Below are 21390 nucleotides of genomic sequence, written 5' to 3' on the forward strand. Positions count from 1 at the left end.
ACCTTGTCACCAGCTTAAAACAGAAAACAGTGTTTTTACCAGTGTTTCTCTATTCCATAATTTAGTATGTAGCTGTCAGACAGGAGAGGGAAGGAAATACTAAGAAGTGTCACTTTTTAAGTATTTTACAAGGTTTACAATAGCTTTTAGGTTTTTTTTTTTTTTATGTCTTCATGATCAAGGTTTTTAGAGCTAAATAATATAATCTTATGGGAACATTTTTATTGAAATGGTAGGTCTGGCAACAGAGTCTCTTTAAGGCAGGACTAAAGCTGGCCATACATTTTAGAATTTTCCTATTCAATTTCCTGTATATTTACCTTCAGCTATGTAGTGCAAGGGCCTGCCGTATTGCATACAAATTGAAATTGTTTAGGTTTGACATCATATTATATGGTTTTGTTAATTCGAAAGTTGTATAATGTATGGCCAGCCTAAGTGGCTATCAGGACTTGATAAATAACCTTTCTTTACATTGATACAGTGGCAGTGACAATTACCTCTTCCTCCATGTATGGCGGTGACTGAAGGGACAATTCACAGACAAGACACCCAAAACACAGCGGCAACAGCACAAAAATCAAGACAAGAAAACAGCAGTTAGATGCCCGTTCATGCATAAACGTGTGCCAAAAATGAAATACAACAAGCGCTCACAACAGCAATATGATCCACAGTCATGGCTGGTTCTTCTGCTAGTTAGGCAGGGTAACTCCACCTTTGTCAAGATGATTCCCAGCAGTGACTGTGCCATGGTTCTGGAGCACCAAATGTGTCAATCCCGAGATCCCAGACACAGATTGTGGATTCTAAATCAAAGTCTGTGTCCTTCTTCCATACCTCCCAATTGTCCACATTTTTTTCTACTCATCAAGGTGAAGCCCAACACCAGCCAAAACGTATTTTCTAGCGTGTGGGAGGGTTAGAAAGCATGTCAGATTGATCTTTGTGACTCCACTAGGGAGATTCTATAACCCTGTGACTCGAGGACAAGAAACAAGGTAAGGGGCGGGGGACTATAGGAATAGGATGAAATAAAATAGCTGAAAAAATGGCAGTGGTTTTAAATCACCAAACTAAAAATAGTGAATATGTTGCTGTCTCTGTCTTCGATAAAGTTACTTTTCATTATTTCTTCTCTCTTTGAACCCTGAGTCAACAGGACATTAAGATATATATATACTCAGTGGGAGCAAAGACAACCCTTCCACACTTAAAATATCACATACCAATATAAAAGAAAAATCTTTTTCTTATCTCCAAATATGGACATATGTTGTGTTTACAAACCAATTGTAAAAAAATGTTGCAGAATTCTTAATTTATGTAGATAGAGGTATGCCATGCTACAGAAATTGGTGCTAGCAGCATGCATTTGAATCACTGACGACATTATCACAGTGCCAACCACAGCCAATAGTGCATACAGACACAATATATACATATATATATACACATACATTTACACACATCTATAATTTGTCATATAGAATACCTATAGCGTGTTTTTAATAAGTATGAGCCTTGGTTCACATATACGATTTATGATGTGAATTGCATAACATGTCAAGTAACATTGTTTTCTACTGTGGCCATTCACATACATGCGGTTCACTCGCAGTGCAATTTTAAAAAGGGTCCTGTGCATTTTTAGAGCAGCACGGTACGATTTCCCGGATCATTGACTTCAATGGGAATGTTTCCCAATCACATATCTCCTCATTTGTGAACATGATTTTGGCACAGTTTGCTCCCCTCCTCCTCCTACACCTCCCTTCCTCTCCAACACATCTGAATCGCACCAGAACCACAGAACACCTTTGAAAATCGCACTGAAAACTGACATAAAAATTGCACCACATGTATGTGAACCCAGGCTTAGGGATTTATTACTGCTGTGTTTTCAAAGGCTATGTAATGCGAAGTTTGAACTTTGAACTGGATCTTAAGGAGCATTGTTCACTTCTGTTGCTTGTGCAGTATAATCTGTTGCTTTGCTTTTACTTCTTCATATAAACGAATGTGAGATAAACACTTCAGCTCTTCTAATAGACAGCAATCACATAATAAATGGTAAATGTACTAAAGTAATGCAGTCCCCTGCAGCCTCTACTAACTGCAAGATTAGATTGGGATTGTAACCACTATGTTATACTAGCATAAAAACAAATATTTTAAGGGCCCTTTCACACGGGCGTTCCGTATGTCCTATTTTTTTGCGGATGATATACGGACATAATGTATGTCAATGGCATTGCGGATGTCAGCGGATGGTCATCCGCTGACTTCCCATTTTCATCCTTTCAGTTCTGTTCCGTTTTTTGGAACGGAACAGAACCCTATTTTTGTTCCGTTAAAAAAACGGAACGGATGCAAAATCGGATGTCAGCGGTGTCATCTGCTGACATCCGCAATGCCCATAGACATACATTATGTCCGTATATCATCCGCAAACGGATAGGATGATATGCGGACATACAGAGCAGATGACACAAGTGTCATCTTCTCCGTGGAAAAAAAAAAAGTGCCGGAGCGGATCGCAATGCGGTCCACTCCGTGTGAAAGAGCCTTAAGTATAAATGTTTAATCAAGAAGCAATAAAGCAGCAAAAGTGATAATAACAGGCGCAAAACAAATATATCTCAACAACCAATATCTGCATATAAAAGAATAAAACCACTTCCTAAAGTACAATTAAACTTTAAGTTAAAATCATCAAAATATAATCCAGGTGCATTAAAAGAAAAGGAGTATCAAATCTTTGTTTTCTTTGGAAAGCAGTCACAACTTGAACATAAAACTGATCTTCCAGTGAACAGCAAAGAAAAATCCTTTGTCTTTGTGTGGAAGCAGTGGTTTCTCTGCAGAGATCTGTAACGCCCACTGCCAAGTCAAAGTTAGGACACTCTCATTTTCCCCAGAGCTTAGTAAATCCCCTTCAGATTCAGAAGATTTTATTAATCCCAAAGGGAAATTATTAAATACAATTACATGCAATGAAGACAATTATGATCACAATAACGAACGGAACAAGACACAATAATACAATAAAATTACCACTAAGAACAATTTGTACCAAATAAAACTAAATTAAACCTATACTGCAATAAATCATCCATACTATTAAAATACAACATCAAATAAATAACATTTTCATAAATAACATGGCAAAGCTTCACTTTGATAAGCATTCCCAATCAGGTTCAAGAAAAATAAAAAATAAACATTTTTGGTTGCACATGATTGGATGATGGAAATCAGCATAGCTTTACCTCATTTACTAAGCTCTGGGGAAAATGACTGCAGCTGCTCTTGCACTTGCAATGTGCACAGTCTATTTGCCTTTAGTAAATCCACCCCATTGTTTCTTTCTTCATCTACAACACTTCAGGAGGTCAAGCTGAGGATCTGACTATGATCACCATCTTCCGCTGCCAAGGCACTCCAAAATTGCTGTACAAGTTTTAACTTTCTGCAAGGCGAAACCAGCTCAAAGCTGAAGAAGCACATTCTGACCCCCATTTGATGACACTTGGGCATAGTGATGGTCCACTAAGGAACCCACTACTGTACTATAGGACGTTCCCCTGTTAAATATTTAAATTAGTTTATTTTATAAAAAGGGATTTTAAGGATTGCTCAGTGAACATTAATTGTAATACAAAGGTACCCACATCCCAATATTTCATGAGCTGATTTTTTATAGGGTACGCTTACCCTTTTTCTTTGCATTGAAATGGGATCCTTGTGACTCCTGAATATCTTACCTAGACATGCATGGTTTGGGGGATCGGTATCCTGTTTTATGTATACCATTCTTTTCTTTAGAACACGCTCATTGCAATATATATATATATATATATATATATATATATATATATATATATCACTGAATACATGGAAAGGGAAGTGAGGTACATTTATCCTTTGATTTGACCCTCATTTACTTACTACCCCACCGCCTAACCCAGCCTTTGATCTTTTTCTATTTTACCTTGATGGTATGTATACTATGTTGTACATGTCATTGTATCTGCCAATAATGTACCGGAATCTCTTATTATCATCAAACATCATAATACACTGCATTATATTTAGCATTCATAGGGAGCCCCCTGGATTTGCTCCCATGCTCACCCAGGGACAGTAACCTTGGTGCTTCTTCTGGTCTATTGTTTGGCTGGTGTTGACTAGTCTTTTGAGGTAAATGACCTGATATACATACTTTGCAATAACTGTGGAAACAATGGCATACTATTATGAAAAATATATCATGTATTCATGTTTTCAATTGTCATTTATAGTATGTGGTCCCCCTATTTTGCTGTCTTACTCTCCTGAAGAAGCAGGCAACCACAAAACATGTCGGGAGTTTACACGTCTACACCTACAACCTTTTGGGAGGTAGTTTTTGGTCAGCACCCTCCTGTAAGGGTGTAAAGGACTACATAGAGGGACCCTTTTATATACACTCTGCATACGCTTCTGTGATTTTAAATTGGAAGTTTGTTTGTATATGTTCAATAAATATCTTTTTGATTTTATCGAAACTGTGTAATGTCTGAGGACGGTACCGCTAAAATCCTTTTGTCCCAACCTTCCAAACAATTTTTTCTTTTTTCTTGTTTATTTACATTGAAAGTGAAGTCAGAGCTAGGAATTCTATCCAGAAGACCTTCTGTTGGAGTCCCTAAGTGATATAAAACGTCAGCAGATGCCTGAAGCTACCAGAATCCACCCATAGCTGAATTATTAGTTGAATATTGAGATTTTAACAACACCAACCTTCTGCCTGTGACGCCACCCTCTGACTGACTGTTTCCAGCTACCTGCTGCAGTTTTGACCGTTCAATGTGTTCCATATACGTCTGGATCATCTGTGAGGGGAAAACAAAATGACTGATTAAGTCAAACAAAAAATATAACTAAACCTAATATCAAGGGAACAAAGAGTGAAGAAGCCTAAAGCAGCTCAAACTATATCTGCTTAAAATATATGTTATCAAATGTCATCCTAGAATAAAAGGCATTTGTATATTTTTTAACATATTGGTTTGGAATGCCCCCATTTCAGCAATATTGGGAATGTACTCCTCAATTAAGTATGAGTGGAAAGATGGACAATGCATTTGGGCCTGTGGATAGCTACACATCCTGATCTGGAGCTTTTTTGAGGAGTTTTGTGGCATATGTAATTATGTATGCCAGGTAGTACTTCACGGAGGTCCAGGTAAGGCACCTGCCGGTCAATGCCTAGGGCAGGAGGTAAAAGGTATGTTGAGACATTTGTGGGTAAATCCAGCAAAATAACTGAAGGGGGGAAAGGGGATGTTGAGAGGTGTTAGAAGGTTCACAATAGTTCAGAAAATAGGAAATCATCTCTCCTTCTCAAAATTGTAAAAGAAGCTCTCAATGATATACTGTATGTTACATGTCCTGATTGTATCACTCTGCATGCTGTACTGTATGTTACAAACTACTTACTTCTCCACTTTGTATGTTACATTATATATTGCATAGTCCTTACTGCTTCACATTACATGCTGTACTGTTTGGTATTAAACCTGTCAACTCCACTTTGAACACTACTGTACATACCCCCGAACTTATCACTTTATATACAATGTACTGTGTGCATTACATACTCCTGACCTTACCACTCTATTATGTACACTATATGTTGTCCAATCACATTTTAGATATTCTTTCTGTATTATGTGGAAAACATTTTTATATAGATCAATAAATTGTTTAATTTTATTATACATGCCTTTAAAGTTCATTATTGTTCTAGCAAGTTCTCTGTACACTATAGTGTATGCTACACATTCCTGACTACACCACTTTGTATACTGTACTGTATGTTGCAAACACCGGACTGCTCCACTCTCCACTCTACTGCATATCCCATACTCCTGACTGTATGACTCTGTATGCTGTACTGTATGTTCCATACTTCTGACTGCTTCACTTTGTACATTGTACTGTAGATTACATACGCCAAAATTCTCCACTTTTTACATTTTGTTCTACATTACATACTCCAGACCACCCAAGTATACACACTTTGGTATACATTACAGCCTCTGGACTCACTCTGTATGCTGTACTGTTCTTTATATACTCCAGACTGCTCTACTTTGTACACTGTACTGTATGTTACATCACATACTCCTGACCACCTAATCTGTAAACTGTGCAGGTTATTAAGGTTTCTGCTTTTTGTTTTTTTTAGATACGAAATATAGTTGTGGATGGAAGGGAACCCAAAAATAAAAGTTTTGCCCTCGGTCTACCAGTGTATTAATTTGGTACTGCTTCAAACTTCTCTTCGTTAAAAGACAGTTTTTAACTTTGCATACCTCGGTGTGCCGTTGGTGTAAGGCATTGTATTCCTTTTTCATCTCTGACTCTCTTTCTTCTAATCTGGAAACTGGAAGAATGTGAAAACTATCATTAATACCTTTATGGTATTATTTAGAACCCATTACATTTTATATTAACACAAATGGAAAAAAAATGAAGTATACTATAAATATGACCACATTCCCTAAGCTAAGGGGAAATTCCTTTGTAAAGTGCAATTTCCCTTGCACAGTGGACAACCTATTTGCCTTTAGTAAATCAACTCCTTATTGTCCACATTAGGCTTCATAATACACAGAGGGCAGCATGTATAAGCTGACCACTCCAGGAGGTCTCCCAAAGCAGAAAGGAAGGATATCCTTCCTCTGAGTCAATCAGCTATGTGTAATCTGCACCCCTGCTCTTCTGTAGGAAAGCTCATGCATTTGCTTAGAGCATGTCACCTTCTAGTGCAAAGTCATAAAACAAAAACCTATTAGAAATGTTAACGCTTCTGTACTCTATCCAAAACCAAAATGACATGTCTGGAATTGGACTGTTTTTGCTGAAGAAAAGTATATTTAAGGACCTCAACAGCTCAAGCTCTGATTACGTACACAGTTAAATGAGTTAGAAAAGTGACTCCCCAAGTCACCCCTTCCTTTGTATGATGGTCTGAAAAAAACATTGAATAACAGTCTGTAAACATTCAGCTCTCACTGATATATATACTTATAAAAAAATAAATAAATAAATAAAAAAAAAAAAATATATATATATATATATATATATATATATATATATATATGTGTACATACACACAATGGAATCTAAAGTTACATCTTTCCTTACAAAAGGAATTACAATCATAGTAACCACATACTGGGTACATAGTAACCTTACGTTGTAGAAGTGTTCGTAGTGTGTTTCAAAGAGCTGTTTTTATATTTAATGTACATATAGTTTTTCAGTTGTAACCAATGTCAGGTAAATATCGTGAAAGAGTTAGGATATTTAGTGGAAGGAATCTCCAAGAATTTTTAACGTCACCTACTTTGGTCAGCATAATTTTTGGTCTTTAGCTCCTGTTGCCGGGACTGAAATTCCAAGCCTTCCACCTGATATTGGAGGTCCTTCTTCTCTTGTTCAAGAGCATCTTCAAATTCAATAAATTTCTGTAAAAAGAAGCACAAATATTTTATAAGTTGTATATAGAGACATTTTATATGATAAGTACAAAGCAGTTATTTCGATAGCTTTACTTTTAATAATAAGTATGCAGATCAGGAAAGTCAGAGAGAAGTCTGAAGTCCTTATCTGCAAATTTGTTGTCAGTTATGAAGCAAGTGGTTTAGTTGGAAAACCAGGCAACCAACATTTTCAAAATCTTTAATGACAGATTTTCTTAAAAAACTATTTACCTGACCTGCCTATGGGAGATTATAGCGCATACCACACAGCATTGCGCCTTACCTGTTATTACCAAAATAATGCTACCTCCCCCTTTGTTCATTGCTCCATCTAGATTATAGAAATTAATCCAAACTTGAAATTCAAATACTTTCCTGTCCTACTTTAGGCACCACATAGCATACATCTCAGGTTAGTACCTCTGTTCAGGCCTCGGGGTTATGTCACACTAGTGATACTGCCACTGGTGTCAACTCACTAGTCACAGAATCCCCAACATTGAGGTGTTGCTCTACCTCTGCTATCGTGTGCTCCCCCGCTGGCTAATTTTACTTGTACAAGTAAAATTAGCCAGCGAGGGAATTTTCAGATTGCCTAGGAGTCAACACTATAGAAATAGATAATGTTCTCAATAGAGATCCTACTGCTGCTGAATTATTGCCAGAATCAGGATTGCTAGTATGATATAGCCTTACTGGCTAATAGATGACAGTGCCAGAAAGTGTAAAATTTTACAGAAGAGATTGAAAGGTATGTGCACATACGTAGGTCCCCACATTTTAGACCTGGGGCCAGCTTAGTACCATTATCATAATATATGCATTTTAGGCCTGGGACAGCTTAGTACCATTATCATACTGAAAGTGCTGTTGAAATGATTCATTAAATATAACAACTTATTTATTAGTTAGTGATTTTTCAGGCCACTGCTTAACACCCCACAAACTATTTCTTTCTGTTCAATTTCATTTGCATGCTGAGCTTTTTTTTGCTTCACATCTGTTCAGTTATGATGTGGTGGTAACATTATTTTTTACATTTTTGTATATTTTTTATTTTTTAAGGACACGGACATAGTATCACAGTGTACATTATATAATACGTCAACATCGTTTGTAGAATAGGGCATTGGTCAACTGTCTGTGGGTCAAAGGAGATCTACAATACATTCACAAGAAAGTCCTTAAACAGGTTGAATCCGAACAGTGACATAAATGTCAGTATATAGTATCCACCTTTGGTGTTCAAAAAAATTTGTAAAAAAAATAGCTCTAATGAGAAAAGAAAATAAGTCTCATGAGAAAAGAAGAAAAAAGGAACAAATAGAAAAAGGATTGGGGTCAGTGTGGGGATGGGACAAGGGTAGGGCAGAAGGGATCCAAAAGGTGGAGGAGATATGCCGTCAGGCTACTTCCAAAATCAAAGTTTGCCAGTTTTTTATTTAACTCTCCTACTTTCGCCCAGAAATTGCTAAGGTTACTGCATAACCTGATCTGAAGAAGCCCGCTCTTGACTTGCCAGACCAAGTTCCCTTGGATCTTCCAGTGGAGGCCCTGAAGGGCTTTGGTCTCTTTTCAGTTGACCCTAAGGGACGAGAAAACTTCTTATGAGCTGATAAGGATGACCCACGTCTATGGCGAAGGTCCTTGCCCTTATTAGTCTGCGGAAGAAAGGTACTCTTCCCCTCTGTGAGACCTTTAACGATGTCACCCTGGGGTACCACCAAACAGGCGATCTCTTTGAAAGGGAAGATAAGTCAAGGCCTTTTTAGAAGTCTGGTCCGCGGACCAGCATTTGAGCCAAAAGACACGGTGAAGGGCTACTGCTGAAAAAAGCAGAGCCACTAGGGGAGCCACATCCAAATAGGCATCACAGATAAACTGCAGCTCCATCACCGGTGGAACAGTCCACTTCCTAAGAAGGGACTCCTCGAAGTGGTGACGCCTAGTGAAGCGCTTAGGAACCCCAAGGGGTTTGGTAGTCCCCACTCTTTAGTGACAATTCTGTCAAAGTAGGTGGGGAGATGTGCTCCAAACACTCCATCAGTCACCAGGGGGACCCCTCAAAAAAGTGTAAAGCACTGCTAAGGGACAACCCCCAACCCCCTGGCAGACCCGACTGGTTGCCAATCACAGAGCACCAATCAATCCTCAGCAGAGAGGGAGAGGACCCCCACAAGACTTACCACTCCACAGAAACCAGGCACCGCAACCACCAGGAGAATCTGCACTGCACGAGTGGAGATCAGAAAATGAAAGGATCCAGGAGTCAGCACCAGGGGATGAGGAGGGGCTCCCACCGCCAAAAACGCCACCCAAAAGGCTCCACAGACATGGCCGCCGCTGTTTTCTATGGCAAACCACCGCAAAATGGCCACAGGACTACACAAACATGGCCACCGCGCATTGCAGCACAAGGCTACAACAAAATGATGGAACCTGGCTGCTCCCAGGGACCCAGGAGAAATCCCTAGGCCTCAAGGACAGGCCAAGGCAGTATGGGGGGCCATGGCAGGAGCCCCCACCAGGTACAGCCCCCCCCCCCCACACAGCTGATTGTCTGGTCTCCAACAGCGCACCCCCGCCCTTCATCGCCAGCATAGCGCCCTGCCCCCATCCCAGGAGGTGGACCAGACCACCCACACAGCCCCAGCATAAGTGGAGGGGGGTAGGATGGGGGTACAGATAAGGGGGGTGCCTGACGAGAAGAAGGGGAACCAAGGGGTCCCACGTCGACCCCAAAACCCTCCAGGGGGGAGAGGGGGGACAGCTACTCACCATACCAGGCACCAGGTGGGCACCGCTCCAGACAGAACCCCTCGCCATCAAAATGGGGGGCTGTCGGCCAGAAGAAACGCTGTGACTCGGGCCGAGACCCGGTTGTATGCAACCTCGTAAGGTGTTTAACTCGCAGGCCAGCCCCCGTCCGGTGGGGCTATGTCGTGGCTGACCTAGCGCAGAGCTGAGATCTGCGTGCGCTCACTGGCCAGACTGGGGTGACCACTGGATCTAAATTATCCAGCCCCTTGCCCAGTCTGGCAGTTGATTTTACATCTCAAAGGGAAAAAAACAGGAGAAAAAATCTATCTAAAAAGAAAACAATTGCCAGGACCAGAGATCCCAGCAAGGAACTAGGTACTTACTCCTGACTAGGCAGAAAAAAGTGAGTACCTATAGCAGAGGGAGGGAGTATACCCCCTGGGACTGCCCAAAGGCATAGCCAGAGATTTTTTCTGCCTAGTTTTCCGGGCAGTATAACCAAATGGTTAAGAAGATCAGGAGCTGTGTTTGTCAATGAACAAAAGAAAAATGTATTTATTAACCTCCTTGGCGGTAATCCCGAGCGTGACTCGGGGTGGATTTTTCATTGCAGGATCGGTAACCCCGAGTCACGCTCGGGGTAGATGTGCAGAGAGCGCAGCGGTGTTCTCTTACCTTATCCTGGCGATCCAGCGATGATCTCTCATTGCTGAGACCGCCAGCCGAGAGTCCCGCCGCTCCTCTGTCCCTCCGTCGGTGTGATCAGCAGCAATGCTGCATGGGAGCGGAACTAGGGAGGGAAATTCAAAAAAAAAAAAAAAAAAAAAACGTTGCACAAAACACATTTTATATTATATATATATATATATATACATATATATATATATATATATATATATATATATATATGCACATATATATATATATATATATATATATATATATATATATATATATATATATATGCATATATATATATGCATATATATATATATATATATATATATATATACACCGGTATATATATATATATATATATATATGCATATATATATGTGTATATTATATATATATATATATATATATATATATATATGCACACACACACACACACACACATATATATATATATATATAAAATTATATTATTGATTCAATTATAATTAATGCGTTATATATTATATAATATTATTGATTCGATTATAATTCACGTGTTTGTGTTTCAAATTTATCACATCTGGGATGTCTACTAGAGTCTTGTTTTGGTCAGGTTTAAGTCAGTAATTACTAAGAATTGTAGGCCTATAATACATAACGCCAAATTTCCATGAAAACAATTGTATTATATCTTTTATTAATTTTGGATTATCTGCATATTTTGCCATTATGTTATAATTATGGTTTCAATTATTGGTATATCATGAATGAGAGATATTCTTCTTGCCAACTCAACATATAGGGATTATCAATAATATCTATTCAGTCAGTCCCTTTAAAGCAGTTGTTTGTTGTCTAATATTGTGGGATTTATAAATATTTGTTTATATGTTTTTTTCATATTTTGTCTTGCAGGGTTCTGCTGATGTCAGGTTGTTCTGATGTGAGCCTGGTTAGCTATGAGCTTTCTCCACATCGGGTGGATTCGGGCGCAAAGCAGAGGAGACACGCCCCTCCACGGACGTTTGTTCCTCTCCCAGTAATGGGATTAGTGCGCACTGCCCCTCTGGCTGTAGTACCATCTTTCGCCACTCCGGTAGTGACGCAGATGCATTGCGCCCGCACCGGAAGTGACGTCATGACGCTGTTAGCGTCGCACTTCCGGTGGGATCTCTCCCTATTTATAAGCCCACGAGGCGAGGACGCCGATAGCAGCGGCAAATTGTGCCGCAAGCATCGGCACTCGGACCTCCATGCGATATTTATCTCTAATATAGGTAAGCACTAACAACAAAGGAACTTTGCCTTGCTACATTTTATTTACAGTATATCTCTTGGCTATCCAGCTACAATATATCTTCATTATTGTCTTTTTTCCCATATTTTGTTTTTATACCAGCACTGCAGAGCTATCTGGGCTGATACATATTGACCATACCCTTAACCATCGTGCTAATTTTTGCTAGTACCTCCATACTAATACATGGGGGGCATCCATCTGCACTGAATAATGATATAATCAATCATTGGGGTAAACCTGGAGGAGGTCCGATCCACCCTATCTCATCAGAGGGACCCTGATCCCTCTGTAGGATCTGTTGGAGGGAAGCTTTGTTTGTCCTGGCTCACATTGGACGATTTGGGCATCTTGAACCCTTTCCTAGCTAACCTACAATATGACCTAGGTGAGCAAGTTAACACACTAATAAATCCTTGTATATTTGCCTTGATATTAACTTTCAAAGGCATAGCTTGTTGATTATATGTATATATGATGTGTCTTCTTATAATTTTTGTTTTTTCTTCTTTTTTGTTAATGTTCATATTAGAGGCCCTTGCTGCCTAGAACTTTTTGGTTCCTGAAGAAGATGACTGTTTCAATCAGGCGAAACGCGTCGAACCAATTATATTCACACATCCTTAATGTTACTACATGGATAAGTCATTTTTGTGATACATATGTCTACTATGTCCGTGTATTTTGTATATGTTTTTAAATGATGCACTTTCTTTTTGGTTAATAAAATATTATATTTTTAATCTCGTTGTTGTTCACTAATATACCAGCCCTTTAAAGTCCATATCCCCCCTTACTGGGAGTATCACCTGGGTTTCTATCCCACAACCCGGTGACCATATGGTAGCTCCATCTCCCTCTCCCCTATCTTTGATACATTTTACTAATAGGATGCGGGCTTGGTATTAAGGTCTACGATCAACTGTATATTCCTGTTTTCCCAAAATGCATATATATATATATATATATGTATATATATATATATATATATATATATATATATATATATATATATATGCACACACACACACACACATATATATATATAAAATTATATTATTGATTCAATTATAATTAATGCGTTATATATTATATAATATTATTGATTCGATTATAATTCACGTGTTTGTGTTTCAAATTTATCACATCTGGGATGTCTACTAGAGTCTTGTTTTGGTCAGGTTTAAGTCAGTAATTACTAAGAATTGTAGGCCTATAATACATAACGCCAAATTTCCATGAAAACAATTGTACCGCTTTTGGTATGTAATTCCTGACATAATCATACCGCCAGGGAGGTTAAATCTGTTAACAATTCAGATTATAATTTATATTTATTGCCCAACATGTTTTTTTGTTTCATTGCATATTTAACTCTCAGGTTTGACTTGATGAAAGCCAACCTTGACTTCTTTCACTGAAGACGTAACCTCCTTGCAGAATAGAAGGAAAAGGACATACAGGGCTACCATTACCACAACAGATCAACCAAAGTACAATACATAAATCCCAAACAGATAGGATCTGTGACTTGGAAGCTTATCATAAAACACAAATTGGACACAAAAGCAGCAACTTTCTTATGCAATATTGCTTATATCTCACTGTTACTCTTAAATTTATGAACATGAATTTAGCTGGATATAAAATGAAGGAGAGTTATGTAGAGATTCTTTGAAGAAGTTCAATAATAAAAAATATGTTCAGATTCATCGACACTTGAATGATGATAAAGTCTGCACACAATAGCCAAATGTATGAATGGGAAAATTGGGAATGGTAGAATGGGAATCCAGAGAATGTATACAGTACATGGGAAAACATATCATCCAGTCCCCTATCTTTGGTTCCTAAAAGAAAACCATTTGACTGAAAGAGTTGGAAGCCCTTTGAACAACTAGAATGGAATGCCAGGTATATTCCATTAACCAATTTTTTAAAATGAACTATGAGAATACCTTTCCTAAAATCTGAAAGTTCAACTTGTCTGACCAATAGAGTCTTTGGCAAAGATTGGCATTTAGAGGGATCAATAAGGAAGCACTGGACATAACACTAAAGACCCGAAGCAGCAAGAGGCAGGTCTAGGTCCACAAAGCAACAATCCAGGTGTTGCAAGGGCTTTGTAGAGTAGTTAGCAGCAGATAGACAGAGACCCAATGAAAATCTAATACAAGTGAAAGAGACAGATGGAAAACATCAGGTTATGCAAGGTTGGTTACAAAAGAACTAATATACTGTATATACATAATTATAAATCCATGTTTTCTTAACCAGTTCCCGCCCGCGCTATAGCCGAAAGACGGCTACAGCGCTGGCTCTAATTTCCGGGAGGCCGTCTTTAAACGGCCTCCCAGTAACAGGCCCCCCGCGTGCTCCCACACGCGCGCATCGGGGAAAATCTGTGTCGGCTGTGTCCCTTGGACACAGCCAATCACAGATCCTGGTGAATGGCCAATCACAGCGGCCATTTGCCACGTGATCGGAACATCCAATGAGAGATGATCTCAAATGTAAACATATGAAATCATCTCTCATTGCCAGCTCTCCTTCCTCACAAAGAGACTGCGTGTGAGGAAGAGGAGAGCCGATCAGCGGTTAGGGGACACAGAGAAATGTAATCAGGGCACTGATCACCAGTGCCCTGATTACACAAAAGGGAAATAAAATGCCATAACTGCCCACCATCAGTGCCCACAGTGCCTGCCATCAGTGCCCATAGTGCTGCCAGTCAGTGCCCATCAGTGCCTGCTCATCTAGGCACTGATGGGCACTGACTAGCAGCACTATGGGCACTGAGTGTGGGCACTGATGGTGCTGCCCATCAGTGCTCATCATTGCCACCCGTCAGTGTCCATCAGTGCCACCCATCAGTGTCCATCAGTGCCACCCATCAGTGTCCATCAGTGCCGCCTCTCAGTGCCCATCAGTGCTGCCCGTCAGTGCCGCCTCTCAGTGCCCAGCAGTGTCACCTCTCAGTGCCCAGCAGTGCCACCTATCAGTGCTCATCAGTGCCGCCTATCAGTGCTCATCAGTGCCACCTATCAGTGCGGCATATTAGTACCTCCTCATCAGTGCCACCTCATCAGTGCCCATAAGTGCCACCTCATCAGTGCCCATAAGTACCACCTCATCAGTGCTCATCAGTGCAGCCTATCAGTGCCCATCAGTGCCGCCTCATCAGCGCACATCAGTGAAGGAGAAACATTTATTTATTTTCAAAATGTACTCACAGAAAATAAGATCCATAGTGCAGACACAGAACAGCCCTCACACCTCTCAGCCAGGACAAGAAGCCTCCATCTTCCATCGGGGACACGGAGGAGAGACAGAGAAGATCCTCACACAGGTCAGAGCAGAATCATCTTCATGTCTACAGTCTGCACATTACAGGCCTAGGACCCCCCCCACAAGGTGGAATGACACTTTAAGGGGAACTTTCCCCTGATTGTGGACACTTGTGAGCAGGAGGAAGAGAAGCCGAGAGTTGGGAGAGATTTCCCCCTTCATGTCCGGTCACTGTGCTGGGAAGAGTCAGAAGTCACCCAACCATAGAAGAGTCATCAGAGGAGCTCCACATCAACCTCCAGAACAGGACACCATCAGCCAGATCCTGCTTTTGGTCTGAGAGCTTACCATAGGACTATGGGAATTTGGAGCTGAGGATCGTATATAGATTGGATCTAAATGTCTATGTGACCCCCTATAATCAAGGGGTCATATACTTCTGGTAAGAAGTACCTTGCTTGAACACTGGGTGGAAGTGTGGAGGTGGAGGCTTTTAACACTGCAATCAAGTCTTTGATTTTATCATATTTATTGTCGCTGCTTAATGGGCTTTTATTGATTCATTGTTGCTGCTTTATGGACTTTTTTATTTGATATTAAGCTATTATAGAGACTTTTTAACCCCATATAACCACAAATAATATTTACTATTTATATTTGCACAAGCACTTTGATGTACGGCACATGTTGAGCGCAATATATCTACCTCTTAAAATTTGGGAGAAGTTGTAAACTACCCCTAAAAGGAAATAATCAGTTAGCTTTGGCAGAGTCTGAAAAGGTTTCCCTTCACCTCCTGAATGTAATAAGACTTTCATTCACTCCAATAAAAAGCTGCTAAAATCATTTACTCAATTATTGGAACCCAAGTTACAGTCAGCTGCATCTCTTCAATGCCAGACCACTCATGATAGCAAGGTAAGTAGCATGAAATGTACACACAGCAACACAATGATAGATTTCAAAGTCATAAAACCTTCCATAGCGCTTTCATTACTTTGCCAGAGTACCAGAATATTTTACTTCTATCAAAGACAGAAATCTGTTTAGTCGCAAACATACAGCTTCTCTCCATGTAATAAGACAATAAAAAAACTATGTAAGAACCTAAAAAAAATGTTTATGAATGCAATACAGTGTTAATAATATAAACGCAATGCAAATGAATAAGGGGCACTTCAGATAGACAGCTGAATATGACCCTCACAATGCAGGAAAATGTTTACCTCACTCACAGAAGCCTATCAACTTGTATAACAGTCCACGGGCAACTCCAAACGATAATGTGCAATTTAAATTTATCAAAAAAATCATATAGAAAAGCATATCATTTCATACTGGTTCTAGGACCAACCAATACCTCAGCAATTTCTCAAGTGTTTTTGTGTATAGGAACGTCCATGGAAAATAAAATACATTGGTGGAAGCTGGACTGGATGCACTTCAGACTTGTATTAAATAGACTTTAAAGAGGCCATGTCACCAGACCAAACATTTCAACAAAAGTCTTCCCATAAGATTACATACTGTATGTATTTACCAAATTTTGTTAATGGTATTTACAGTATCCCACAAAGTGAGTACACCCCTCACATTTTTGTAAATATTTTATTATACCTTTTCATGTGACAACACTGAAGAAATTGCACTTTGCTACAATGTAAAGTAGTGAGTGTACAGTTTGTATAAAAGTGTAAATTTTCTGTCCCCTCACAATAACTCAACACACAGCCATTAATGTCTAAACCGATGGCAACAAAGGTGAGTAGACCCTTAAGTGAAAATGTCCAAATTGGGCCCAAAGTGTCAAAATTTTGTATGACCACCATTATTTTCTAGCACTGCCTTAGCCCTCTTGGGCATGAAATTCACCAGAGCTTAACTGGTTGCCTCTTCCACTCCTCCATGACGACATCATGGAGCTGGTGGATGTTAGAGAACTTGCGCTCCTCCATCTTCCATTTGAGGATACCCTACAGATGCTCATTAGGGTTTAGATGTGGAGACATGCTTGGACAGTCCATCACCTTTACCCTTTAGCTTCTTTAGCAAGGCAATGGTCCTCTTGGATGTGTGTTTGGGGTCGTTATCATGTTGGAATACTCCAAAGGGAGGGGATCATGCTCTGCTTCAGTATGTCACAGTACATGTTGGCATTCATGGTTCTCTCAGTGAACTGTAGTTCCCCAGATCTGGCAGCACTCATGCAGCCCCAGACCATGACACCCCCACCACCATGCTTGACTGTAGGCAAGACACACTTGTCTTTGTACTCCTCACCTGTTTGCCACCACACACGCTTGACACCATCTGAACCAAATAAGTTTATCTTGGTCTCATCACACCACAGGACATGGTTCCAGTAATCCATGTCCTTAGTCTGCTTGTCTTCAGCAAACTGTTTGTGGGCTTTCTTGTGCATCATCTTTAGAAGAGGCTTCCTTCTGGGTCGAAAGCCATGCAAACTAATTTAAAGCAGTGTGCGGTGTATGGTCTGAGCACTGACAGGCTGATCCCCCACCCCTTCAACCTCTGCAGCAATGCTGGCAGCACTCATAGGTCTATTTCCCAAAGGCAACCTCTGGATATGACACTGAGCACGTGCACTCAACTTTTTTGGTCAACCATGGCGAGGCCTGTTCTGAGTGGAACCTATTCTGTTAAACTGCTATATGCCCTTGGCCACCGTGCTGCAGCTCAGTTTCTGGGTCTTGGAAATCTTCTTATAGCCTAGGCCATCTTTATGTAGAGCAATTCTTTTTTTCAGATCCTCAGAGAGTTTTTTGCCATGAGCTGCCATGTTGAACTTCCAGTGACCAGTATGAGAGTGTGAGAGCGATAACACCAAATTTAACACACCTGCTCCCAAATTCACACATGAGGCCTTGTAACACTAACAAGTCACATGACTCGGGGAGGCAAAATGGCTAATTGGCCCCAGTTTGTACATTTTTACTTAGGGGTGTACTCACTTTTGTTGCCAGCAGTATAGACATTAATGGCTGCGTGTTGAGTTATTTTGAGGGGACAGCAAATTTACACTGTTTTACAAGCTGTACACTCACTACTTTACATTGTAGCAAAGTGTATTTTCTTTAATGTTGTCACATGAAAAGATATAAAAAAATATTTACAAAAATGTGAGGGGTGTACTCACTTTTGTGAGATACTGTACTTGTAAAGGCCTTCCTCAAAACTGCTGTTGGGTACCACCATCTTAGGTGTAACTTTATTTTTCTAGGCTTTTTACCTGCATTTTTTTAAATTGGTGATAGGGTCTCTGCTATGTACACGTGTTCAGGTAAAAGTCTGCATATACATGCATGATCCTTAAAAATCTAATTTTGTGCCCTTGTGGAGAACCAAGAACAAGGTCCCAGTAGTACACATGACCACCACTTCTGTCAAAGTCAGCATTAAGCCCTGCTCTCTCCTAGCACAGATCTTTGCCCCCTGTCATTCACCAATCCAATACCAAAACCTAGATATCAAGTAGTGGCCATGGCAATGGGCTTCTAAATGGCACAGGAGGGGCTTAGCTTGTTATTGCTCAAAGGTAAATACCCTTTGTACAGCCTGGATTACCACAAGGACTGGGAAATTCATCAGTTCAATGCAAGATCTTGAAGGCACAAGAAGTTGCTAGCACTTCAACAATATTGTTAGCCGAGAAACTTTTAAGGCCCTGACAGGTTCACTTTAAAGCAGACATTTACTATCACACACATTGCAGGAAAATCTTCTTGTGAATTCCAAGCATCTCACTAGGATTGTAATGTCACTCTCACCTAAGCACAGCGGGCAGAAGCCAGGTGGTGTCAAGGTCTTACCTTGCTTTCCTGTTGGCAGCCATCTTGAACATGTGCAGACTGCTGTCTCTTATAAACTCTGTTTGCATCATCACTTGTCTGCTGTCTGGGCGTCGCTGAGTGATAATGTTGCACACCTGGCTATATATATCGCTTGATGGCTTTCAGACCTTGCCCTTGCGTTTGTGCTCCAAGGTGCATCACTGCTACCAGTCCTCTGGTCTCTGTGGTTTCTCCGTGCATGACTTGGCTTGTCTGAAGACCTTCCTGGCTCTGGATTCCACATCGGCAGACGACCCCGCATCAGACGATGACCCAGCTTCAGCAGACTATTCGCTTCTGGACTCTATCTCGGCTTGGATGACTACCTGTTTCTGGACTCGATCCTGGCTTGGATGACTACCCACTTCCTAACTTGACCCTGGCTGTTCTTGATTTTGCTCCTCTCTCTTGCTGTGCGATTATTATTGTTGCATAAATAAATTGCTTTATTTTACTTGCATCTTTGTGTGGTCTGGTTTCCTGGCACCCTGACAGTACGCAAGGGCCATGAATCCTGACGATGTGGGTGATCCTATGCTTCCCATGCTGGTTACCAGGCTCGATCAACAAGATAACCTTTTGGGTCAGTTCGCTCAGGCGTTGCAGACGTTGCTTGCACACACAGCACACCTTGCTCCTGGTGCTGCTAGGCCGGTGGTTCAAGCTGTTGTTGCACCCGCTGCTGCTCCTGTTGCCGCTCCTGCTACTGCAGCTGAAGTCACTGTTATCAGAGGGATGACTGGTTCAGCACCCCTCCCACATCGGGATGAACCGAGTCAGTGTCATAGCTTCCTAAACCAAGTGGGCATTTATATTGAGATGGTTTCTTGGGCGTTTCCCTCTGACAGGTCCAAGGTGGGCTTCCTAATCTCGTTGCTCTCAGACAAGGCCTTGGCCTGGGCGAATCCCTTATGGGAGAATGATAATTCCGTGATTCTCGATTACCCGAGTTTTGTTGCCTCCTTTCGTAGGGTATTCGATTTGCCTGCTTGCTCTGCTTCTGCTGCTAAGCTGCTCCTGTCCATTCAACAGGGTATTCAAACCGTTGCCGAGTATGCCATCAAATTTCGTACCCTGGCAGCAGAGGTGGACTGGAATAATGAGGCTCTGGTGGCAGTCTTCTCTCATGGTTTCTCCGATGCATTGAAGGACGAGATTGTGGCCAAGGATCTCCCCGATGAGCTTGAGGCTCTCATTTCCTTTCAGATTTTGATCGATACCAGGCTCAGGGAAAGACCATCGTTTAAGGAGCGCCTGCGGAGGCCTCCTACCATATTGGCTCCTACATTTTCTTGCCCACCCATTCCTCATGGGGATTGTGCGTCTGGCTGTGAATCCATGCAGCTAGGGTTCACTCGCCTTTCTGAGGCTGAGCGGGCCTTTAGGAGGAGGGAGGGCCGGTGTCTGTATTGCGGCCTTGGTGGACATTTCTTGAAATCTTGTCCTACCCATCTGGGAAACGCTCGCACCTAAGATCCTGTCGAGGGCAGATCTTAGGTGGAATTTCCTTGTCCCTGGTTTCCCGTAAAGATAAACCGATAATCACACTTGTTCTCTCCTGGGCAGCAGGCTCGGTGGTTACCCACGCGTTGATAGACTCCCGTGCTGGCGGTAACTTTATTGACAGTACGTTTGCTGCTGCGAATTACATACCCTTGCAGCCCCGTGTTGCTCCACTGGTCATCGAGGCAATTGATGGCAGACTTCTGCAACTGGCACAGGTTACCCACGAGACTGTTCCAGTTGACATGGCTATAGGGGCTGTTCACAGGGAGTCAGCCTGTTTCCAGGTTTAATCGTCCCCACACTACTCTGTTGTTTTAGGGTACCCTTGGTGGGGGGTGGGGGGGGGGGTGTAATGACGACTAATCTTATTCATAGGTAAGATTTCGATCACCTAACAGTTTCTTAGTTAGAGTGATTTTGGGTGATTTTTTCCCATTCAAGTATAAAGTTAATCTCATGATACCGATGCCCTAAAAATTACCCAACCATCTCCAAT

General features: G+C 41.0%; 1 protein-coding gene across 1 annotated transcript in view; it reads right to left on the minus strand.

The window, feature by feature from the left end:
- Nucleotides 1-21390, minus strand: part of MAPK8IP3 (mitogen-activated protein kinase 8 interacting protein 3) — a 165154-nt gene that overhangs the window by 102748 nt on the left and 41016 nt on the right. Inside the window, 3 exon segments of the mRNA XM_082260365.1 lie at nt 4786-4877; nt 6363-6433; nt 7400-7520. Of these exon segments, the coding sequence (XP_082116491.1) occupies nt 4786-4877; nt 6363-6433; nt 7400-7520 (284 nt within the window).

This window comes from Pelophylax lessonae (genome assembly GCF_965119305.1).
Source record: "Pelophylax lessonae genome assembly, chromosome: 6".
Lineage (NCBI taxonomy): Eukaryota > Metazoa > Chordata > Amphibia > Anura > Ranidae > Pelophylax > Pelophylax lessonae.